Source organism: Tachypleus tridentatus, chromosome 1 (assembly GCF_004210375.1).
Source record: "Tachypleus tridentatus isolate NWPU-2018 chromosome 1, ASM421037v1, whole genome shotgun sequence".
NCBI classification, from domain to species: domain Eukaryota; kingdom Metazoa; phylum Arthropoda; class Merostomata; order Xiphosura; family Limulidae; genus Tachypleus; species Tachypleus tridentatus.
In genome coordinates this window covers 63,082,627-63,109,578 of record NC_134825.1, presented here as the reverse complement: position 1 = coordinate 63,109,578, position 26,952 = coordinate 63,082,627, and the positions used below count along the sequence as shown (strand labels likewise).

General features: G+C 34.4%; 1 protein-coding gene and 1 long non-coding RNA gene across 5 annotated transcripts in view; one reads left to right on the top strand and one right to left on the bottom strand.

The window, feature by feature from the left end:
• LOC143250410 (uncharacterized) overlaps window positions 1-26,952 on the top strand; it is an 80,932-nt gene that overhangs the window by 41,132 nt on the left and 12,848 nt on the right. The window lies entirely within an intron of this gene.
• On the bottom strand, window positions 68-10,668 carry LOC143250346 (transmembrane protein 45B-like). 3 transcript variants are annotated; one of them, XM_076500981.1, is made up of 2 exons: window positions 10,537-10,668; window positions 68-2,057 (listed from the first exon to the last, which is right to left on the bottom strand). In XM_076500981.1, exon 2 carries the CDS (start codon window positions 1,989-1,991, stop codon window positions 1,095-1,097), a length of 897 nt encoding a protein of 298 aa, XP_076357096.1. In that variant the 5' UTR covers window positions 1,992-2,057; window positions 10,537-10,668; the 3' UTR covers window positions 68-1,094. The 3 variants fall into 3 exon arrangements, with proteins under 3 accessions (XP_076357096.1, XP_076356940.1, XP_076357006.1); XM_076500825.1 differs by lacking the exon at window positions 10,537-10,668 and adding an exon at window positions 10,447-10,513; XM_076500891.1 differs by lacking the exon at window positions 10,537-10,668 and adding an exon at window positions 9,975-9,987.

The following is a 26,952-nucleotide window of genomic DNA, read 5'->3' as shown; positions in this document are numbered from 1 at the left end:
AAAAAAAGTACAATAAAATACATTTGCTGACTTCACTTTAATGACATTTTTCACAATATTATAAGGTAAACCTCACTTTTTTCTACGCAGTTTATTTCATGGTAGACAGTATAATTTTATTTTGTAGGCTAGACCTAGTGTTTGCTTTATCAAACATAACATCCTAATTCTGAATACATTTCTCTTGTGTGTGAGGTTAAATATATAATTCATTACTAGATGTACTATCGAAAAATTGTAGCTAAATGGGCCTGCCTATTCTAGTGGTAATAAATAACTAAATAAAAGTACAATTTCCAGGTTCAACTCTTCTACCAGTTGCGCTGTCTTGACTTTGATCGCATCATAAACAATAAGTATTAAAGTGACACCATTTTCACGTACTCTATTTTATAGCAGACGGCATAATTTTATTTTATAGAATAGGCCTACTGTTTGCTTTTTCACAAACTCTGTGTGAGATTGAATATATGATATGTTAGTAGATGTATAATTAGTGATCTATAACTAAATAGGCCTGTAATGCCATATTCTAAATTAAACGTTAACTCAAACTTACCAAAAGATGTCAAGTCTGCGTAGAATTTATTGAGTCGTGTATATTACCGGTGCTTATATTAATAAAAGCTTGTGATTTTTTGCACCATCGCGTGAGTGAAGTGTGACCTGCACAGTGAAAGCGGCGGGCAAACAAGTAGCAAACAAACAAAGATATTTTTAGGTTTTATACTTTCTTATATGTATAGATTACACTACAACACAATCCATTTCGTATTCTGTGTTTAACAATCACGTACTTTCCGTCGTATTTCCTGCTAAAAACCTGGTTTTGACACTACAGGTGGGTACACTTCAAATAGTCCATGAGGTAGCTCTGCGTTTAACTACAGACTACTAAATGATGAGAAACTTAAAATTTCGCTCGATAAAATAATAAAGGAAAAAATAATTTAACTTGTGTAGCCTAGATTACTATGAAGAGTGTAAATCTCTTGATATTTTATTTTAATAATTCTTTATTTTGAAGTAAGAAATGGACTGGTAAGTATAATATCACTTTATTGACGGATCAGTTGTATTAGTTGTTACTTTAATTAAAAGTCATTCTCACTTTCAACCAAGCTAGTTAAACAAGCGTGCTTTTCGTCGACTTCCGAGTTGTCATTCGGGCTGGTCACAGATTGCAGTGTTTCCACGTGAAAGGGATTCTGCTCGACATCACTGTAGAACCTTGCACTGTTTAGAAGAGGGCGCTCTTTAAGCCAGATCATGAATCCAATCAACCCCATGAAAACTATGATGGCAGCCATATGCCAGGCAAAGATGGCTGTAACCAACATGATCTGTTGGTGGTTGTTAACATCCCACGGCAATACGCCTGGAAAAGGGTTATATAGAATGAATCCAATCTGATAAAACCACGTTCCTTGCAAAAGAGTAAAAAAGGCACGAAGAAAAACGACAAGGACGTTCCCTCTATGATTAATTTCTACAACCAATACCATGGCGCTAGCAATTACTGTGTACAACAATAGCGTGTGCAAATGAGCATCCATATCTGAGCGCCCGTGGAGGTGAAAATGAAATAACAGTCCTTCAACACTCAATGCCATCACCATAGAAACGTAGTCCGAATCAGGGGGAATTGGTAACTTATATAAATGAAAGATATCGACGACTCCATTCACTCCAAAGAAAAAGAACATTGTAATATGATGTGCATTCACCATGGCAGTAAATCGACCTTGACTGTCGAAGGCTGTCACAGTCTCTCCTGTAATCCCAATAGCGCAAAACAACACCTTCAAAACTCCTTCAACAGGTACATGCGGGAAACAGCGACATGGAAAAGTAGCGCTAGCACGGAACTTAACCAGAGGACTTCGTCGGTTGAGAGTGCGGAAATAACGGTTAAAGAGAGATATTGTCCACCAGGTGGCGAACAAGATGAAGAATGATCCAGGTAAGATATGCCCGCCAAATGTTCCCATCTTTTGTTGATATAACTTCTAGCTGTCTTCTACATCAGTTTGATATAGCTGCTTTCTTGAAGCCTACTGATAAATATTCAAGAAAAATGAGTTATCAACTGTGTAATAAGTTTATCATTTTATATTTCACTTACACTAATACGTTATTAATTTTTTAAAGAACAACATTTCATTAAACCTGCTAAAGCTATAGATATTAAACGTTAAGGGTTTTACTGATTACAGAATGACTAACAGAGTAAAGAACGACCTAAATAAAATAATTATAATTTACACAATAATATTTCTCGTAAAGTTATTGTAATTAACCATTTGTTTAATCATGTTTACATTTTGTAGACCGAATTAGTAATTAATGTTAACCTTATAATATATATTAATACATATACAGGAGTAGATACTGACTCCCAAAATCAACTTCGGTGTCTGATATTGACGTTGTATGATTGGTTGTTTGGATTACTGCGCAAAGCTACACGAGGTCTATCTGCGTTAGTCGTCCCTAATTTAGTAGTGAAAGGCTAGAGGAAAGGCTGCTAATCCTCACAACCCACCGCTAATTCTTGGGCTACTTTTTTAACGACGAATAGGGGGATCGATCATTACTGTATAGCGCCCCCACGGCTAAAAGAGCGAACATGTTTGGTGTAACGAGGATTTGAAACTGCGACCTTCAGATTACGATTCGAGTGCCTTAACCACCTGGCCATACCGGGCTCGGTATTGAAGTTCTTTCTAAACAGTTCTTATTGAATGGAAATTTTTGTATAAATCAAGTAAAGCTCTATCATAGAATTTCCAATGAATTAATCAAATCAGTTGTGGCACATTACAATGAATAATTAATTATGTCACTATGCTTCAGTAGGTAAGAATATCAACATTCTAATAAACGATCCACTATTTCACCAAAAGGAGGCATATACAATAATCAGTAGGCTTTGTGTGTATGAGTAAGTTCAATAACTGTGAGTTAGGTCAATCTTTATTTGTTACTTTCATTTCTAAACAAATCTTCACGGTACTTTTATTATTGTAATTATTCCTAATAAATATCTGAGTTCCTTGTGATATTTGGAATCAGAACTACCGCAGCCGTGGCCGAATTTGTTTTTTTTTTAGGATTTGAGTGATTAAAATAAAGCACTAAACTGCACAATGGGCTATCTGTACTCTGCCCACCATAGGTATCGAAAGACGGTTTTTAATGGCGTGAATCCAATGACATACCACTGTGATACTGGGGGGCAACCGATTTATAAATGATTAACAGGGAAAATATAACATATAAGTTCACAGGAGTTAGAAGCTGTTACTTTGGAAATTATGATGCGTTTAAATATTCTTTATGTTCACTGAGATAATTATCAAGAAGCCACATCTTTAATAGCAGTAAAAGTAATTTTCTGCTTGTCTTAGCAATGTTTATCTCACTTTATAAGCAAGTAAAGCTCTCTTTTACTTAAAGGCTCTGTTAACTGGCCCTTGCTAAAATTCTAAACCAATAGAAATGAGCGAAAACGTCATTTTCTCTTAGGATAAAAATTAAATCTATACCTGAATATCTTAGACAAATTTCATGTCATTTTGTAAACCAATGTTGCCATGGATATTTTAAAGCTAAGGAATTTCTCATAGAAGATTTGATCATTTATTAGAAAAACGGAAAAATTTGGATACAAGAAGAAGGATAGTACAAATTTATGACGCCACATTCCAAGCAAATACGAAGCGAATCTCTCATGTAGAAAATTAAAGTTATTGTTATGCAAGAAAACTCTGTAACTCCAAAAGTCATTGCAATAAACCTGAACATGATTTTTGGTACCTTTTATAGCAACTAGGAAAATGAAAGAACATTTCAAGACAACAAACCTTACTACCAAAAAGCACAACTTTCCAGCAAAACGTCGAAATCAATGTCTTTTATTACGAAAAGAGTGGCAGGAAAACTGAACTTTAGGCAAATCCCTTCAACCGTTTTCTTCATCGTAACTTGATGTAACTCTTGTGCTTTGGCCTGTTTGATAACCGAGTTCCACGTAAAGCAAAAGTCTTTTGAAAATTTGTCATTAGGTGAGGTCTTAGATTGATCTTACAGTCATTTGCAGGAGATTGTTGTTGTGGACAGTAATGCGTAATCATGGTCCTCAGACTATCTATCATCGACGGTGGAGGAAAAAGGTGATTCCAAGAGCAGCACAAATATGGAAAATGGCTCTAATAAAATGGACTAACCTGCAGTAATACATTCTTTTTATGTATTTTAATATTCAAAGTAGTAATAAAATAGTGCACTATTATAACAATGGTTGCCCCCACTGTCGCATCCAAAGGATGCCACCTTTCCCTTATCGGGTGCCTCAGAAGAAGGGGTGAAAAACCATCAAAGGTAATGAGGTCATAGTTCCAAAAGTTGTCACCAGGGATGCGATAGTGAAAGGCTAACTACTTATAACGTATCTTATAGTAAAGTTCACACATTGGTGTAGAGGTTATTAAGACTAGTATTTTTCTTCTTTTTTATGTGCATTTAACAAGCTAGTTCTAATGAAATTGTGTTTTCTTCTAAAAATACGTTGGATTGGACCTCACATCATTAGTTGTCATTAGAAAATAAACTAATTGTGGAACAAAAAATGTGCTGCAATCTTAAATCTGAAGTTGGATACAAGACACCTTTAAAGTTATCAATGAAGCGATCATACTGAAGTTATGTTTGAATTTATTAGTTACACCATAATTAAGTGGAAAATACACATGCTTATAATACTGTGTGTTAAAATAAAAAAAGTGCTTATAATACTGTGTGTTAAAATAAAGAAAGTGCTTATAATACTGTGTGTTAAAATAAAGAAAGTGCTTATAATACTGTGTGTTAAAATAAAGAAAGGCCGTAGTTATGGCAACGCTTTATGGAAATATATTATGAAAGTAGAACCCATAATGTGTATCGTTTTATGCGAGTAAAAGGTACACACTGAAACATGCCCAACAGCGTTTCATAAATTAGTTTACATGCTGTTCATTATCACATATCAACCATATCCATGCATGTGATAAACGTATAGAAGCTTATTGTACTAGTAAAAGAGCGTTATTTGTGCAAAATGTGTTGTTTTTTTTCTGAGTTCTATATCTCACAGAACTCTCTTGAACAAACAACTACTTAAAAGGAGAAGGAAACATTTTTAAACCTAAACGTATTCTGGTTTAAACCTAATGTGTGTTAATATCATGATATATGTATGCAAAACACGCAAACTTATGATTTATCTAAATTTGAATTAGCATTTTGAGGTATGTAGCCATTTTGTTGGAGTTTCATGACTAAATACTGTAAAACGCGACTTTTTAGTTACTGTTTAGTTTTTTATCACATTACTTCAAATGCTATCAAGCTGACACCGAAAATGCCGTCTGCCAACAATTATATTGTACTTACGCCCGTTATCATTTTAACCGACTTTCCCAAAAACCTCCATAATATTTGTCATTGTTTGGAAGTCACTCACCACAGTCTGACATGATTAACCTCACAGAAAACAATCCGAATATTAACAAGGCTACATTAAAAACACATTTAAATGAATAGGTTTCAGTAACTGCTTTTTTTTTAACAAGAACAAATATGCCTAACCGTAAGCAGTTGTAATTTCTTTTTGCTGTTTTTCTCCCGAACCAAATCTCCTTCTGCGTTACTGATTGGTGAATTCTACCATATTTTCTATTCTGTTCGAATCCTAGTTAAACCAAACGTGCTCGCGCTTTTAGCCATGGAAGCGTTATTATGTGGCGGTTAATCACATTATTCGTTGCTAAAAGAATGGGCCAAGAGTTGGCAGTGGGTGGTGATGAATAGCTGCCTTCCCTTTAGTCTGTAACTGCTAAATTAGGGACGACTAGCCCAGAGAGTCCTCACGTAGCTTTGCGCGAAATTCATAGCAAATGAACAATTCTATTCTGAGTGTCTTCTTGCTTAGTTATATTGTGTGCATATGTGTTTCTTAATATCGATTATAAAAAAATATCGTGTTAGCTTCCAAAATATTTACCGAAATAGAAGTAAAAATGTAAGCTGACAGGTTTCATTTCAGAAATGTTACCGTTTGAATTTGATAAGAAAGTAACCAAAGTATTAGCTTATCGAGACGCTCATTGTAATTGGAAAATTTTGTTCGTCGTACCACTACCATTACGCCGCTGAAACAGCATATTTTTTTCAATTAATTCACATCTTCAACTGTAAATAAAATGATATAAGAAGCTTAAGGATCTCAAGACATACATTAATGGTAATGTTTGTTTTGTATAAAATGTTTTCGCCGCAAAATTGTTTTCCTCGTTTCTATTTTCAACTTTTTCGTGCTAACTACATTGAATAGAATTAATTTCTCTAAAATGTAACTAAAAATAGTAAAGGAAAGAGAACAGTATCTATCTTGACCTGCTCTTGCTGACCAGATAGTGAGATTTGACATTTGCTCTTACGGAACACTCACGACCTCCTCAAAGTGAATAACGCGTTTTGTGTGTGTGTAGCAGAGGATAATGAATTTAGAAAACATGGATTCACAATATAGGTTTGTTTGTTTTGGAATTTCACACAAAGCTACTCGAGGGCTATCTGTGCTAGCCGTCCCTAATTTAGCAGTGTAAGACTAGAGGGAAGGCAGCTAGTCATCACCACCCACCGCCAACTCTTGGGCTACTCTTTTACCAACGAATAGTGGGATTAACCGTGACATTATACACCCCCACGGCTGGGAGGTGCGAACATGTTTAGCGCGACGCGGGCCCGAACCCGCGACCCTCGGATTACGAGTCGCACGCCTTACGCGCTTGGCCATGCCAGGCCCACAATATAGGTACCATAAACACTAGGACACGCATAGCTTAAAAAATTTCATGAAGTTTCTGTCTCACCCTATTAATGTTTCTACTAAATACGGTAGATAATTGTCATAATTTTACAACTTTAGGAAGCTATCCATATAATACTATCGTTTGTTGTGTTTGGATATATTTTTTTGTTGGTTGTTAAAAATTGTTTTGATAAATTTGTTTATCTAGTAATGCATCATCTACATACGAGACACTTCTGCGGAAGATACATGTGTAGTCACATATAATCATATCTATAACATACGTCAATACTTAAGTCACTTCATATGAATACATGATCCCAGGAGGTGGATTACCGATAGGTAGCGGTATATTTAGGAATTATAGCGTTAAAATTCGGAGTTCAAGTCTATTCGTGCGTAGCTAGGACTGCAGTGAATGGAGAGAGTCTTTTTCGAAACACTTGTGGATCTTTCCTTCTGCACTAAAAATTTAAGTGACCTACACGAAAGTTAAGCATTTATGTAGAAACAAGGGACAGAAAATAGAGGACATTTTAGGCTTTATAAGATATTGAGGCGCTCTTTTGACTCTCCTCGGCCCACTATGGCCAAGTGGTAAAGGTATTCTACTCGTAATCTGTGGGTTGCGGTTTCGAATCCCCGTCACACCAAACATGCTCACACCTTCAGCCGCGGTGACGTTATAATATACGATAAATTCCACTATTCGTTGGTAAAAGAGTAGCCCAAGACTTGGCGGTGGGTGGTGATGACTAGCTGTCTTCCCTCTAGTCCTACACTGTTAAATTATGGACGGCTAGCGCAGAAAGCCCTCGTGTAGCTTTGCGCGAAAATCACAACAAACCAAAACAAATCGACATTCCTCAAGATCTTCCTCCCAACTGGCTACACTCCAGACGGTTGATTCCGATAACACTATATAACAAAATTTTTACTTTTTCTTGTTCCTGGGCAGAAAGTGTTGTTTTCCAACTGCTTATGCCTAAAGTAAATGGAAAAGACCTATTTTTTCTCTTCAAACTTTGCTTTTGTGATCTGGGAGAGTATAATGAAAACATGATGGAAAACTATATTTAGGGGCTGATATGTGAAAGTGATTTACATTACTGTCGCAAATCTCGAAAAACTACTCACTTCTAAACATTTTTGTATAACTTTAGTATAAATACATATAAATATTGATTCATATTTTGCTTTATTCAGACCTTATGTAAATGAAAATGTGCAAATTTGCCCGTTTTTACATAGAAAATAGGGTAACTTCTAAATTTCATTATACAGGTCACAAAAGCAAAGTTTGAATGGAATATTGGCCATTTTTTGTACTTTTACAACATAAGCAATTAAGAAATAACGCATACTATCCAGAACAAAATTTGTGTTACATAGTGTAATAGAAACTATATCAGCTAAAGCTTTAATACGGTTTGAAATGTTTTAAAACTAAAACTATTACGTTATTTAGGAACATTAAAATCCGATTTTTAGCAAAGAATTAATCTCAGCTGTTAGCTATTTTACAGAACAATATATCCCAATTGCAGTAAGAAAAAGGGTACAAAACTTTTACTTGTGCAAAATAGTAAAATAAGATAATACAGTATATATGCTCCACATATTTAGTTGAATAAGATTTGTAAGATCCTTTGAAAGCTAGTATGTGCAAAAATTAATGTATGAGCAAAATCAAATATGTCCATTGTTTTTGCCATAATATAGTTTAGAAAAGATCCAACACTACACAACTTTTACATTCATTAAAGATTGTTTTTCATAAATAACTAAAAACACCTCACGGTTTTAACTCCTTCTCTTGTAAAAGTCGACTCAATATTCAAATATTTATTATTTTGTGCGTGTTACTTTTATTGAAGCTAATTCTGAAAACAGTTCTAAAGCATATGGTTATTGAGTTTTATATCAAGTATTCAGGAAGTACGCATGGTATTACTTAGTTGTGGAGTAGCATAAGTAACATCATGATGGTTAATGAATGGGGAAAGTTTAATTTCCCTGTTACACGTTTCGCAAGTGCACGAATGAACTCGAATGAATTGTGGAAACGTCAATACACAGTTATAATTTCAAAAGTCCCACTAAACATGTACAAGAAGGATAGGTTTCAGATCTAAAACACCGAGAAAGATATATTATTAAAATTATTAGATGATAACAGTAGGGCCTGGCATGGCCTAGCACGTTAAGGCGTGCGCTTCGAAATCTGAGGGTCGCGGGTTCGCGCCCGAATTGCGCCAAATATGCTCGCCCTCCCAGCCGTGGGGGCGTTATAATGTGACGGTCAATCCCACTATTCGTTGGTAAAAGAGTAGCCCAAGAGTTGGCGGTGGGTGGTGATGACTAACTGCCTTTCCTCTAGTCTTACACTGCTAAATTAGGGACGGCTAGCACAGATAGCCCTCGAGTAGCTTTGTGCGAAATTCCAATAACCAAACCAATGATAACAGTAAAGTTGTGACTTAAAAACTAATAAAGTTTTGAAAGTATAATAATAAATAAAATGTAAAAAGACGTGTTGAAATACTACTGAAGATAAAAAAGACGTATTTTTGTACTTAAAACATAATATTACGAGGAAAATATTTTTCTAATAATTTTTACACGTAATTCATTACTATTCTAATTCATGCTCATTAGGTTTTAGGGCTTTCTCATGTTAGTATTTGAGCTATATAAACTTACCATTTTTACACCTGATGATTCTGCAAACCCGACAGCAGAGTAATGGTACTTCATTATTTCGTAAAATGCAGCTTTCATTAAAAATACATTTTAAGATCACATGTTATCCCACAAAGATCCCAATTGTTCATAACATGCGTTTTGAGAAATTACTTCTTTCTTATCCTCAGCAATTAAAACACTATTTATTGTTTCAGTTTTATATTTCGTTTAAAGAGCTAAAGATCATAAAATTAAAAAAAAACTTTTAGATATATACACATAGTCACTTCCATATCGTAAAGGTTTATGTAATATTTTACCTGTTCCATTTAATATTTGAACAATTATAAGTCTTTCAATTGTTATACAAATAAAGTTTTTTTTTCAAAGTTTAAAATGTAATACGATGTTACTAACAGCACAGAGACTTTACCTTTACTCCTGTGAGATTACTAACAGTCCATAGCCCTTACCTTTACTCCTGTGTGATTACTAACAGCCCAGAGCCCTTACCTTTACTCCTGTTTGATTACTAACAGTCCATAGCCCTTACCTTTACTCCTGTGTGATTACTAACAGTCCATAGCCCTTACCTTTACTCCTGTGTGATTACTAACAGCCCATAGCCCTTACCTTTACTCCTGTGTGATTACTAACAGTCCATAGCCCTTACCTTTACTCCTGTGTGATTACTAACAGTCTATAGCCCTCACCTTTACTCCTGTGTGATTACTAACAGTCCATAGCCCTTACCTTTACTCCTGTGTGATTACTAACAGTCCTTACCTTTACTCCTGTGTGATTACTAACAGTCCAGACCCCTTTCCTTTACTCCTGTATGATTACTAACAGTCTATAGCCTCACCTTTACTCCTGTGTGATTACTAACAGTCCATAGCCCTTACCTTTACTCCTGTGTGATATGTTTTCTTTTGTACTTATACCTTCCAGAGCAGTGGCGTGATTACTAAGTTCTCCTGTGTATATATACTTACGAATATTTATATACATGTGGAAAATAGATCTACGCTAGCGCCAGTCTCGTTTATTAGCAGGGGTTTTTCCTTCGGAATGGACGTGTTCTGTCAAAAGGCAACTCTTGCAGCCACTTGAAACGTCACGTCCGTATCATATATAACTTTAAATGTCACGTCAAGCACGAAAGACAGCATGTTCACCAGATTAGTCTGAAACTCCTAAGATTCTACAACCGAGCGGTACTTGCCACTAGGTTTAATTTATTAAAACATCGATTAATACTATTTCCATAAATATGTTATAACTCCTACACTAGTGGTGGGTAGGTGCACATGAAATTAACATGATGTATAAACTAGTGTAATGTGCAGTTTAGGCCACAACGAACCTACTAATAAAGCTAACGAAAACTACATCTAATACAGCCGTTATTAAACTGTGTATTCGTGTGATGACTGAACCAATTGGTAGTTAAAAAAAAAGTTCCAACTGCTCATTATCAATATCATTTTATGTGTGGCATTAAAACCTTTGGGAAACGGAGTATGAACTACAGCATGAGCTGCTTATTTCTGTATACTAAAGATACACAGCAATTGGGTAATATTGTTAAAAGTTGAAAGATATATATTTATATAACAACACGTCTTTTTTTTTTGTTACGATCAGTATCTCCGGAGAGATTAATCGTAGAAAAAAATATATATATATATACATCAAAATGCTTATTTTCAAGAGTGCGTTACAGGAAAATTGTTTATTTGTTTGCAATACCTAAAACATACTGCTTGTTGTTATCTTCTAAACCTGGAGAAATGTATTCTCTTTAAGATAAATTCATGTGATTCTTATAGAACTTCCTTTGTGAAGTGCTCTTGAGATTCTTAAAGAATTTTTGTGAAATGCTCTTGTTATTCTTATAGAACTTCTTTTGTGAAGTGCTTTTGTCATTCTTATAGAACTTCTTTTGTGAAGTGCTCGTGTTATTCTTATAGAACTTCTTTTGTGAAGTGCTTTTGTCATTCTTGTAGAACTTCTTTTGTGAAGTGCTCTGCAGGATATACATATTTTCAAACTTGCATTCGCCCTCAATCCCTAAAGTTACATAATGCAGTGCATATTGCATAGAGCTTGTGCCTAGTTGCGTGTCATCATTTCCTTGAGGTGTGAATAGCACCTCTTGGTGTTTGGGGGGAATACGTAAATATTAGTTTGAACTGGGAGTTTTTAAAACTTTTACATTCATAAAATTGATTTGATCAATTACTTTGGCAATGCAAGATACCACATTATATGTTTTTATAGTCTAACTTAGTAGTGTAATACAAGCAGTCTTTTCTGTCTTTGTTATGTTCAAAAGTATCTTATTTGATCTAACATTTGAACATCATCTCAAGTTTTACTTCTTAATCGTCAGTTTATTTTCATTTCTATCTTTTGGACCTGGTATGACTTGGAGGTTAAGACATTCGACTCTTAATCTCCTGGTCACGAGCTAGAACTCCGTTACTTGGCATGCTCACTCTTTCAGTGTGGGGCGTTATAATGTTACGGACTATTCCTCTTATTTTTGGCAAAGAGTAGCCTAAGAGTTAGCGATGGGTAATGTTGATTAGATATTTCCATCTAGTCTATCGCTTCTAACTTAGGAACGACTAACGTAAAAAGTCCCTCGAGTATCTCTGCATGAAATTCAACAAAGTTACAAATTACGTATTTTATTTTAATTTTAGCTTAATTACTTTTAATTACTTTTTATAATTTTGTTTTTCATTTATTATTTTAATTGTTCGTTGTATTTAATTTACTTTAACTGCATTTAAAGATTTATTTAATTGTATTAGTATGTGTGTGTTTTCTTATAGCAAAGTCACATTAAGCTATCTGCTGAGTCCACTGAGGGGAATCGAACCACTGACTTTAACGTTGCAAATCCGTAGACTTACGGCTACAATGTCAATCTATGATCAAAGTAAACTACTTACATTAATCAGAACTAAGTTCTTTCGAGTCGTAGCTTCTATCCACACCTACTTCTTTCACACAGTTTTTGTAAAGTAGATCCTGTTTCTTCATTTATTCGTAGATTATAGCTATCAATACAGCATCACTCTTTAAACAGAGTACCACAGGTCCACCTTACTGTAGTACTTCGCTGGTTTTGTTACCATCATGACAAGTGGCCGTGATGTTGAATTTCAACAAAGCGTCACCAGAGGGTGACGCCAATTTAAGGATGACTGAAATTATAGTTCGATACCAGACAGCCAGCCATGATAGATGATTACGTAATAGTAACACAAAATAGTGAACGTGCTTTTAGGTCGCCTGTTGAGACAGATATGACTCATACAGGTCTCAGCAAAAATATAATTATTTAATTAAATCGTCATAAAAAGTATGCTTGAAACTAATGCGTTTATAATTAAATCGTCCTAGAAAGACCACTTAACACTAAATAATTTATAATTAGTCAATTAAATCATTTATAATTAATCATCCTTAAAAGGATACTAATAAATTAGTTATTCCTAAAAAGGGCAATGAACGCTAATTAATTAGTTAATTAATAATTAAATCATCCTACCACAAAATATAGACCATGTTTCTAGGTAATTATGACTTATAAAATACATGTCTCATCATGTCGATAATGAATTAATTAAATATCGTCCTAGAAAGAACCCTTAACACTAATTAATTAAATCAATCATATATCAGAATGATATATAATGCCATTTAAAAACACATGATTTATAATTAAAAAGGAAAATCTTAATTATTCAATTAGCTGATTGGTTAGTGTTAAGCGTCCTTTTAAGGACGATTAAATTAATTAATTATCAACACGATGAGATATTTATTGTATGAGTCATAACTGCCAGGAAACATATTCTCTACTTTGTGGTAGATGATTTAATTAACTAATTGATTAGTGTCTTTTTTAGGACGACTGATTATAAATGATTTAATTAACTAATTAGAAATTATTTAGTATTAAGAGGTCCATTTCAGGGCGAATTAATTATAAATGCATTAGTTTAAAGAGCCTTTTCATGATGATTTAATTAAATAATTATATTCTTGTTGAGATATGGATTGTATGAGTCATGGCCACCTGTTACGGCGGCCTAAAAGCACGTTCTCTATTTTGTGGCACTATTACGTAATCATCCATCATGGCCGTCTGTATGGTATCAAACTATAATTTGATCATAAGTTAGCTGCAACTAACTTATAAACGTCAACTGGTGACGTTTTGTTGGAGTACGACGTAATGGGTGCTTGTCATAAAGATAGTAAAGCGCCTTTGACGACACTTCCTCTGTTGATAACTTTTAGAACTATGAACTGGACATCTTTGATTACATCGCCTCTCTCACCATCCCTTGAGACAGTGAATCAGTGGCATCATTTTGGCAGCAATACTACTTCCCTAACTACTTCATTATAATATTATTTTGAGTGAACTATATAGCTATCAATTTTTATTTAGAAATAAATTTCGTAAACGTTCCGTGATAAAATATGTACTGATTGGTTCACTAAAGCAAAAAAAAAAAACAACATTAAACACATTTTTATTACTTTTGCTTTGAATTTCGCACAAATCTATATAAAGGTTATCAACGCTAGCCATCCCTAATTTAGCACTGAAAGATTAAATGGTAGTCAGCTAGTTATGACCACCCCCTATTACTCTTCCTGGGCTACTCTACATTATAATGCCCTCACAGCTGAAAAGGCGAGTATATTTGATGGCAGAAGAATTCAAACATGCTCCTATCAGATTAAAAGTCAAGAGCCTTAATCATCTGACCATGCTAGGCCTCTTAGTACTCCTATCAGCAAAAGATAAAAAACAAAGAAATGCTTCTCATCGCTTGTAAACCTTGTATTAAAATACATCTTAACTCAAGAATACCACCAGAGAAATTCTGATCTACTTATCTCAAAGAAATTAAGTTTTCTCTCTACTCATCTTCATGGCAAAAGTATGAAATACAAAAAAAAATCGCAATGCTCAACGCCGTATCTATATAAATAATACGTTTGCGTTTGTCTGTCCGAAACTTTTCTCGCAAATCTTTCTATTAAAAGTTACAAATCTCATATTGCTAGAAATGCATTTATCCGAGAAGTCCGGATTGCATATTGACTTTTCCATTCAGAATCACCTTATTTGCTTAGTCAAACTTTTTAATCCAACGAGTATACTACACAATGGTACAAGATAGTTGTCATTATGTAACGACTGGCCTCAAATTTAACTTTAATATTTTTATTTGCAAAGTACTTCATACATCAAACGCTTGTTTGTTTATAGTTAAACACAAAGTTACACAATAGGCTATGTGTTCACTGATTACCACGAGCATTGAAACCAGATTTCTAGCGTTGTGAGTCTGCAGACATATCGCTGGGAAGTTGAACAACACATCACTCGCTTGTAATTTACTAAAGAAATTAACGTCATTCTAAATAAAATAGCTATGGTATTTCTTGACTTATTTGGCTCTAAAATAATCATGCACAGTTCGTTAAAAACCATGTGTTTATCACTTTGTGAACACGCATTAAGACGCTTTCGCATAATGTATAAGTTTGCCTTCATGACAACTTCACATTGAAGCTATAACTTAGCTTCAGTCAATTCTGTATACAGCTACAAACATCTTTTGGCCATTTTTCTTTACTGTTGACTTTATTTTTCGTTTTTGTGAGCCTTGTTGTTTCAACTCATAAAACTGTGTCAGACACTGAATGCTCATAAGTCTTGATGACTTAACCTGAAGATGACCTAGGAAGGTCGAAACGTTGTTTTCTCCTTATACAATAACACTATGTACCAAAAATGTTGTTCTTCGATATTATGTGTTATTTCTTAATTGCTTATATTGTAAAAGTACAGAAAATGGCCATTATTCCCTTCAAATTTTGCTTTTGTAACTTGGATAAGGAAATCTGAAAATTAACCTATTTTCTATGTAAAAACGGGCAAATTTTCACATTTTTATTTACATAAGGTCTGAATAAAACAAGATATGAATCAAGATTTACATGTATCTATACTAAAGTTATATGAAAATGAACAAAAATGTTAAGAAGTGAGTAGAATTTTTTCGAGATTTGCGACTGTAATGCAAATCAATTTCACGTATCAGTCCCCAAATATAGTCTCCCATCATGTTTTCGCTATACGCTCCTTGGTAGCGGCGCTCAAATTCCAGTATATGTTGGTGGAAGCGCTTGCCTTGCTCCTCTGAATATGCTCCCATGTTCTCCTTGAATTTATCAAGATGAGCGTCAAAGGTATGGACTTTCAGGGACATCCTGCAGCCCATTTTGCCTTAGTTCTTCACCAGAGCCTCAACCAGTTTCACATAATTTTCGGCCTTGTAATTGCCCAAGAAGCCCCAAACCACTGCGACAAAGCTGCCTCAAGCTTTTTTTCTTTCCTACTGAGCTTCTTGGGGAATTCTGTGCACCCCAGGATCTTCTTTATTTATGGTCCAACAAAGACACCAGCTTTGACCTTTGCCTCAGACAGCTTAAAGAAGTGACAATTGCACTTTTATATGCAATGGTGGGAACAATACCTTCTGGAGATCCACTAGTGGCTCACACTTGACATTGTGCCTCCCCACAGAGAACTCGGTTCGTTGTGGCCAGTACTTCCTGTTGTAGTGCGCTGCAGTGTCCCTGCTGTCCCAAAGGCAAATATAACAGAGAAACTTGGTAAAACATCCTTGAAGACTCATCAGGAATGGCACAATTTTGAAGTCTCCAATAACCTCATCATACTTCAAGGCTTCTAGCAAGGTCTTTGAGGTGCACAGAAAGATATTTAAGTTGTAAAAGGTCTAATATTTTATGATATAAAACCTTACTATTCAAACAAGCAAGTTTTTTTGCAGTGCTCGCAGGGAAAATGAGGTGCTCAGGATTTGTCTTGATTCACGATAGGCATACCGAAATATACCTTGTAAGCTTCACACATTTTAGCAGATGCTGTCACAGAGTACTTTTCCGCTCTTGTCTTGATAAATTGGCCATATACATAGCAGAATGCGTCTGGAGAATGCTTGCAGCTTTTTGATGCCATCTCTGATACAAACAGATAGGTCTATGTGTTCACTTAGGCAGTTAGAACTAAATTGAAGTGGTGAGTGGTGAGCCTCTGTGTATATATACTATGGAAAGTTCTAGAAAATTCTATAAGGTTCTTGAAAATTACCATAAGTTCTACAACATTCTAGAAAGTTCGTGTAAGTTCGAGAAAAATTCTTTATCAACTACTCAGCACTGGATCCACCTCGAATGTTTGTGGAAAAAGGGTAAATTTGAAAATTTCATTGCCCTGGTCACGAAAGCAAAGCTTGAAGAAAAAAATAGAACTTTTCAATTTACTTTAGGCATAAGCAATTGGGAAATAACACTTTCCGCCCAGGAACAAGAAGAAGTGAAAATTTTGTTACATAGTGTAAGTGTTAATACCCATACCAGCCGTTCTGAGATACATTTGGATGCTAATAATTGTTTCATATTCTGTATACTATCATAAATACAATTACTACACTTTACTGTTTGCATTATGTGTAATGTTATAAAATAAAGCTACGTACGTATAGTATTGGGCCTGGCATGGCCAAGCGCGTGAGGCGTGCGACTCGTAATTCGAGGGTCGCGAGTTCGCGCCCGCGTCGCGCCAAACAAGCTTGCCCTCCCAGCCGTGGGGGCGTTATAATGTGAGGGTCAATCCCACTATTCGTTGGTAAAAGAGTAGCCCAAGAGTTGGCGGTGGGTGGTGATGACTAGCTGCCTTCCCTCTAGTCTTACACTGCTAAATTAGGGACGGCTAGTGCAGTGGGCTAACAACCTACTCACTTAAATACTTGTTGAAGAATCCGCAAGCGATTGCGGTCCTATGTTCCTAGATGGAATCTAATGGTGATAACTAACTAATGTATAATATTATTATTTAATAAATTATATCTACGTGAATTTAGTTGTTAGTCTGCGGAACTTTTTTCAAGTAGACTAGGATTTATTGATCTACCACATAATTTCTCTAAGAAAATGTAACTTAAAAATGCCATACATGAAAAGAATATAATGGAGAAAATTCATTTGAAGGACATGAAAACGACTGCAAATGTTTTGGGGATTGCGGTTAATATAAATGCATTATCATAGTTTGGTTTGTGTGTGGGTTGTTTACGTAATAATATTGATTTACATGTTTGGGGCATCTGTTACACATAAAATATTATTGTTTTATTATACCAGTATTATAAAGATGGCCATGTGTTGATGTTGTAAGCTGAGTTAGTAATCGATAACAATGTTGTAATGAAACCTTTTCTATCGTGTGTCGTTTAACACTAGAGTGGTAGTTACTACCTCATAAACCATTAGCGATAAGAAAATGTGGGCTACTCTGTTGCTATTAGCAAAGTGACAGGTGGAAATTTATCTTTTAGTTTGGTTATAGCTTTATATGAAGTATGGACAAGGCAGATGCAAGTAGTAAAGTATTGATCAATAAGTAGGCCATCATATAAATAGACAATTATTAGAACTAACTAGCCAAACCAAAATAAGTCAATCAATACACAAGAAAACAGACACTACAATGAGTTAATAAACCCACTATTAAGTACTATATCGTGTTATTACGTTAATGGTTATACGCTCAAATGATCAAAAACTTCAGTAGCGTATATCTTTTGATTTTTAATATCTGTAAACGAATGTAAATGGTGCCCATTTTTGATATTTTAGATAAAGCTACGACAATACTGGATTGCATCTGAGTAACCTTGTTTTAGTTGTACACGTTGCAATACATTTTATATGGATTGTGATAGTCTAGACTACATCACACGAACTGAGCGAAGCCGACCGGAAAGCACGCTCTTTGCAAGACTATTAGATATTGCATAACCTAGTTGAAACGTTATTATAAAAGGAGTAGGCATCAATTTATAATAAAATAGCAGGTGAAAACACTTCGCCATCATGCAAGAGTTGCCATTGGATATCAGCAGTTGTTTTTTTTATTTGCTGGTATGTACCTTACTGTCCTTGGAGGAAACCTTGGGATAGGCAAATATGGAAATGTTCAGTATACCCAGAAAATATGTAGAAAAATCACTTAGAAATCATAGACAACATGTTGGGATTTTTTCAAAAGACAGTGTTATACAAGATCCACTTCGTTTTTTTCTTGATTTTAATGATCATATCTAGAATCTATCGTTTCTGTGTTTGTTCTTGAATTTTGCGCAAAGTTACATGAGGGCTATCTGCGTTAGCCGTCCTTAATTAAGCAATGTAAGACTAGAGGGAAGGCAGATAGTCATCACCACCCACCGCCATCTTTAGGACTACTCCTTTACAAATAAATGGTGGGATTGACCGTCATATTATAAAGCTCCCACAGCTGAAAGGGCAAACATGTTTTGTATGATTGGGATTGGTCCTGCGACCTCCAGATTACGAGTCAAACGCCCTAACCACATAAGGTCGATCAAACTGGAAGAAATCTAAATAGAATAAATGTCTTTACTATATTCTAAGTATCCTTTTGTTCTAATCTTGAATGTCACGGACATATTTTGCTTTGTTTCATTAATGGGATTCTGTTATTGTGAGGTATGTTATTGCAAGTGTAGTATGTAATACTATAATATGTTTTCTGTCTTCTTGTATTAATATAGAATATTTTCCAAATTTGTTATTTGTACAGTTTTCAAATAATGTGTTAATAAAAAAATGACACTAAGGTTCTTTTGTTATAGCTACCTACTGTTCTGTGTTATTCATCTAGAGTAGTATATTTTTGTCTTCCCGTGATGAAGATAGCTGCAAGATCACCCATAGTTTTGAAAACTAGACATCCCACCAGAGTTTAGTCTATTTCCACTTCATTCGTTATTATTTTGCAGAAAATGTATCCAGTCTGTGCGAGGCAACTGGAATTGCCTGTAACCCGAACGAGTGGCGCCTTTTCATTGATAGTTCATATTTTGCTGTGCTCCTCAAAGACCTTGCTAGAAGCTTTGAAGTATGATAAGCATGGCTGGAACGACTTCTAAATTAACTCTCCATTGTAGCAAGTGAAACGCATCTCAGTAGGTTTATTTCAATTAAAAATATTTACTGTGACTGTTCATTTATGTTCAGCTCCTCTTTATTTTTTGCAAACTCACTTACTCAGATTTATTCCATGAAATATTTCCTGACCGAATCTCCCGTTATTCTGCTGACCCATATTGCCACTACTGGAACAATCAGACTTACCAGAAAATAACTCATAAGCACGCAAATAGCATGATTTAGAATTCGTTAATCCAATGGAAAGAATACTTTAATTAAACTCCCTTTGGAAGGGCTTCATTAACAATTCTAAGGGTTGAACAATAAATAATACTTCCTCTAGACGGCCTTGCGTGGTCTGATGGTTAATACGCTTGATTCACAATGTGCAGGTCGTGGGTACAACAGAGAAGTCTGGCATGCCATGGTCGTCGATGTCTGCCGCAGATTTGACACATGAAGAAGAAGAAGGTCATGGGTTCGAATCATTTTCATCAAATATGCTTGCCCTTTTAGCTGTGGAGGTGTTATGATGTGACGGTCAACCACCCTAGTTTTCTATTACAAGAGTAGCCCAAGAACCTGCGTTAGATGGCGTTAACTAGCTGCCTTCATTCTAATCTTACACTGCTAAATTAATGGCGGCTAGCACTAATAGCCCTCGTGTAGCTTTGTGCGAAATTCAAGACAAACCAACCCTTCTAGACTATCGTCCCCAAAATAGGGATGGCTAACGAGAAAAATCTTTGCACGAAATTTAAAACAATCAAATAAAAACGAGTATAGCACCATCACACAAATATGCGCAGTAAATTATGAATAAATAGTCTAATCGAGGATTGCTAATCATTCATGAAAACATTTTACTCATGAAAAGCAGAAATATGTATTACCTCAGAAATTACGCTATGTAACAAAATTTTTACTTATCCTTGCTACTGAGCAGAAAGTGTTATTTCCCAATTGCTTACGCCTAAAGTAAATGGAAAAGACTGATTTTCTCTTCAAACTTTGTTTTTTACATTTACCCACTTCCCAGGACATTTCAGGTAGATTCAGTATTGTGTAGCTGACAGAGAATTTTCTCGAACTTACAAGAATTTTTAACACTTTCTAGAATGTTGTAGAACTTACAAGAATTTTCAAGAATGAAAGTGTGCAAGTCTCAAGTCAGAGGAAGCGTCACCGACAATTTTCAAGCTTGTTCACTCGTCAAGATGAGTTCTGCTTCTGCCACAATGTATCCAGTCTGTGCGAGGCAACTGGAATTGCCTGTAACCCGAACGAGTGGCGCCTTTTCATTGATAGTTCATATTTTGCTGTGCACCTCAAAGACCTTGCTGGAAGCTTTGAAGTATGATAAGTATGGCTGGGAGGTTATCGAAGACTTCAAAATGGTGGCATTCCTCATGAGTCTCCAAGGAGGTTTTCCCAAGTTTCCCTGTTATATTTGCCTTTGAGACAGCAGGGCAAGTGCAGCGCACTACAACAGGAAGCACTGGTCACAACGGACCAAGTTCTCTGTGAGGAGCCACTAATGACCTCCAGAAGGTGTTGTTCCCAACATTGCACATAAAAGTGGGTCTTATGAAACAATTTGTCACGGCTCTTGATAAGGAGTCTGCAGCCTTCAAGTATCTTCGAGACTTCTCTAATCTGTCTGAGGCAAAGGTCAAAGCTGGTGTCTTTGTTGGACCACAAATGAAGAAAATTCTGGAGTGCACAGAATTCCTCAAGAAGCTCAGTAGGAAAGAAAAATCTTGGGGCAGCTTTGTCGCAGTGGTTTGGGGCTTCTTGGGCAATTACAAGGCCGAAAATTATGTGGAACTGGTTGAGACTCTGGTGAAGAACTACGGCAAAATGGACTGCAGGATGTCCTTGAAAGTCCATATTCTAGACGCTCATCTTGATAAATTCAAGGAGAACATGGGAGCATATTCGGAGTGCTCCCACCAAGATATCTGGACTTTGAACGCCGCTACCAAGGAGCGTACGAAAACATGATGGGAGACTATATATGGGGGCTGATGCGTGAAATTGATTTACATTACAGTCGCAAATCTCGAAAAACTACTCACTTCTAAACATTTTCATATAACTTTAGTATAAATACATGTAAATCTTGATTCATATGTTGTGTTATTCAGACCTTATGTAAATGAAAATGTGCAACTTTGCCCGTTTTTACATAGAAAATTGGTTAATTTATAACTTTCATTATCCAGGTCACATAAGCAAAGTTTGAAGGAAATATTGGCCATTTTCTGGCTTTTATAATATAAGCAATTAAGAAATAACACATACTATCCAGGAACAAAATTTGTGTTACATAGCGTAGTAGCACGTCAAGTCATTAATGTTACTTTTATATTCGAATCATTTAATAATGCATATAAGGAATCGTGTGTGTTTTTTTCTTACAGCAAAGTCACATCGGGTTATCTGCTGAGCCTATCGTGGGGAATCGAACCCCTGATTTCGGCATTGTAAATCCTTAGACTTACCGCTGTACTAGGATGGGGGCGTAAGGAATCGTCCCTAAACTGTAAATACGCTGATTTGGTGGGATAGACACTTCACATAGAGCAAATAGGGAAAATAGTGAAATTACTGGTTGCATTACTTTCTAAAATTTAATCAAAAGCTTAGATTATATACATATTTAATGGTCTACACTCAGATCTGATTTAGCATAGGTTGGTTAAATAATGCAAGAAAATAAATATAAGCTAATGAAGATATCAGATAGATTAAATATCTTACAAGTACGTTATATAGTTTTTATATGTACTTTAAATTTTTCATTATTGTTTTCGATTTCTCATAAAAAATCACAAACTTGTATGCTACTTTTCTCTTAAGCGATCAGTTGGCTAGTAAACATATGTTTAGAACCAAGTGTCACTTCTGTTTCTAGTAAAACGTGTCATATATTTAACGATCACCTAAGAGCTATTTACCATGTAGAATAACCTGTAGTAGCACAAACACTTTGCTTAAATTTTGTTTTTCTCAAAAACGTCTCGATCTACCTTAAAGATCTTAAGCGTGTGTGTGTTTTCTTATAGCAAAACCACATGGGGCTATCTGCTGTGTTCACCGATGGGAATCAAACCCCTGATTTTATGTTGTAAATCCGAAGACATACCGTTGTACTAGCGGGGACGGATCTTATGGAACTAGAAATATGCATAATGTCATTTGCATGCAGTAAAAATAAAATCGATTTATCTATCAGATGAATGTAACATTGATAGAATTAGCTTTATCATACTATAAACGTTATTCACTACGTTTGTTTTTAAAAATAAAAACGCTTTATTTTATATCATGAACCAGTATAATAAACCATTTGTCTATGAAAATGAACAGTGAACAAGACTGAAGCTCATATTTGAAGATGTGACGTTCGTGAAAGTGGAAGCTTTAAAACTTTGCTGTTTCAAATCCACCCTTTCCAATTAATATTATAACACCAAGAAAAACCACTAAATTTATAAATTATAACTTATTTTTACAATCTACAAACATAAGAATAGGATATTTTAAAAATGGATGTGTTATTTGAATACATATATGTGCAGTTATACAGACATTTATATATTTACTTAATTATTAAGCGTTTTGAAGACCAGAATGACCAGACGACTGGAGTTTTGAGTTTATTTCTAAAACTAGTCTGAAATCTGAAAGTCTTCAAGTACTTTCATATTTATAAAACTGACACAAACATTTTTAGTTAAATTTAATATATGTGTTTTATATGGCCATTTAACTTGATATTAACAATTATAAAGCACATTTTCAAATATAAAACAGAATAAGAAATAAACACATTTTAAATCGATAATTAGCTAAAGATGTAAACAATTAATCAGGAAATGGTGAAATTTTCCTTTTAGTTTCGTTTAATATCACTCAATAATGCAAATAATTATAACTAAAATTAATACTCTAGTTACGCGTAAAACTGAAATTCTCTTACAGTAAATTATTAACAATCCTCATAGGCTTCGTGAAATAAATCATGTTTCAACGCATTGAAAAAGTAATAAATATGTGTTAATAAACATATCAATATCTATAAGTTATTCTTGTAAAAATTATAAAAAAATAAAATGTTCAAATACTTCTTCACAAAATAGCTCAATGTTTTTTTTATTCACCATACGAATGTTTTTTTTATAACAAACAGACTTATTTGAAACACGTTATTTTATTTGGATTACAAATATATATATACAAGTCTTTCAGTTCATTCAATGTCGGGAACCAAGACTCTCGATACTTCTGATTATTCGTGTAAAATCGTTTCTTTGTCATTTCACCTGAGTGGTCTATGATGAATGTTAGGCTTAGTCTTCAATGTGATGCCACTGTATTATAACTTTAGTGCTAGTGATGTTGTTGTCTATTAAAAGAGGATATAACAATCAGATCGCATGTACACGTTCGAACACAAGGATACAATAAAAATCCCATTTTCTACTATGCTTGATATTCACGCAAACTCGCGTGACCACGAGAGCTAGAGATTAATATATGTAACAGTAGTTATTTAATGAGCTGGAAATTTTACTAAGCTCTCAAGATGAGTGTTGTGTCCACAAGCTGAATATTTGGGTTTTGAATATCTGAAGTTTTTACATGAGTGTACTTATATACTCTCTAAATTTTCAATACGAATTGTATCATTATATGAAAGGCTACATATTTAGTTTTTTGTTTCAGTTTGTCTTTATAATATTTTCTATTGTTATCTCTCACTCGTTCGTTCAAATCGTCTTATTCGTAGCTGCTAAACATGCACACACTAGCACTTCAGGTAAACATGCACACTCTAGCACTTCAGGTAAACATGCACACTCTAGCACTTCAGGTAAACATACACACTAGCACTTCAGGTAAACATGCACACTCTAGCACTTCAGGTAAACATGCACACTCTAGCACTTCAGGTAAACATGCACACTCTAGCACTTCAGGTAAACATACACACTAGCACTTCAGGTAAACATGCACACTCTAGCACTTCAGGTAAACATGCACACTCTAGCACTTCAGGTTGGATTTTTTCATCCTTATACTCTTGTGTCATTTTTATTTGAATGTTTACCATTTTCACATAAACTATAATTCTTGTGCCTATATTTCTTTTTCTAACAATCATTCTTCCTATCTCTATGTTCCACAAACATGTATAACGTTATTCTAATGATCACTCCTTTTAACCCCTTTACATATTATTACACTATTACATATTATTATACTATGGCATATTATTACACTATTACATATTATTATACTATGGCATATTATTACACTATTACATATTATTATACTATGGCATATTATTACACTATTACATATTATTATACTATGGCATATTATTACACTATTACATATTATTATACTATATTATTACACTATTACATATTATTATACTATGGCATATTATTACACTATTACATATTATTATACTATGACATATTATTACACTACGACATATTATTACGCCATGATATATTATTATACTATTACATATTATTATACTATGACATATAATTACACCATGACATATTATTATACTATGAGATATTATTATACTATTACATATTATTACACTGTGACATATTATTATATTATGAGATATTATTACACTATGACATATTATTACACTATGATATATTATTATACTATGACATATTATTACTATGACATATTATTACTCTATGACATATTATTACACCATGACTTTCTTTAAGCTGATTAGTTTTATTCCTGCTCATTTCATTTTGACTTTCTTGTTTTAAAAAAATGAAACTTTTGTTACAACCGATGTTATCGTCACGCACTGCCAGTCGATCAAAAAAAAAAATTAAGCTCTACAGTCAAACCATCAGCCACGTGCAGAGTTTTTCAGTTCTGTTTTCATTTGTGAATTGTTCCATTTCTTCAAATTACATGATTTATTAACTGATGTGCGTGACGCAGAGTGCACGCAAAATGCATAAGCCTGTCTGGATCTCTACTCACATAAGAATGTTCATAAGAAGTAATTTCTATTTATTTTAGATCTTGTTGGTTTACTATGGAATTAATCATTCTAACTTTACAAGAGGATGGCAGGATTCGCAAAAAGGAATGATCGGTTCTAGAATGAAGTATTTCTTGATATTATAGACTTTATTATTAGTTTCAAAGTATATGATAATTTAAACCTAAACGTAAAGTGAAATTTCACATCTACAGCTCGAAGTTTTCTTTCTATATCGCATAGTGCTGCAATTGTGCAACACACACTCCAAAAACAGAATTACATGTTTCTCATGTTTTGTAAATGTACGATCATTCAGTTTATTTTCAGTGCAGTACAGGGCTCACTATGTGTTACCAAAGTTTTAGTGTTTTTTTAAAATAAGTAACAATATTTAACTGCTCATTTTATACTCTAATTTTCTTTAGTATTTGAATATCAAACAAGGTGGTTATTAAAATAAAATATAAAGCAAATTATTTCGTTGTACGTAACAAAACCTTTATCATATATAGCAGGAGCTTTAAAACTCCAGTTTCAAGTTGTGCTATAAGTATAGCTGAGTCGTGGATTTCAGCCACACTTTTAGTCACACAAGTGACTCTTAGTTTTCTTAAGTTTCTGATTCGAACCAAACATGTCTATCTCAACTCTTCTGCGCAACTCGTTTTCATTAAGTGTACCAAAAAATAAAATCTTTGAAGGGAGGGAACTGAGGATAGTTTCTTTACATTATGCTAAACGTATCACACGCAAGAACTAGAAACTTCAAAGTGTCACGTGAAAAAAACAAACTTTTCGAACTCTAGAAATAACGTTGCCATGGCAATACGTTATGTTCCTCGTATTAAATCACGAAAGACTTGTGTATTTTTTAATTCGCCAGTTGAAGAGCTTAATCTACTAAATATTCATAAAAACCCCAGAAAAGAGGAAAATCGGCTTTTTAAAAATCCTAATAAAAGAAGGATTAAACACATAAAAGGATTAAGGATTGCGATCAGTTTTGACAAGAGAAGAGAGCAGATATATTCAGTTCCTATCGAATGCTATACACAGATATATTCAGTTCCTATCGGATGCTATACACATATATATTCAGTTCCTATCGGATGTTGTGCACAGATGTATTCAGTTCCTATCGGATGCTATACAAAGATATATTCAGTATCTATCAGACACTAAACACGAATATATTCAGTATCTACTGGATACTATAAACAAATATATTCAGTACCAGTCGTGTGTTACAGAAGATATATTCATTAGATTTCCAACATTCTCTATCTAAGCT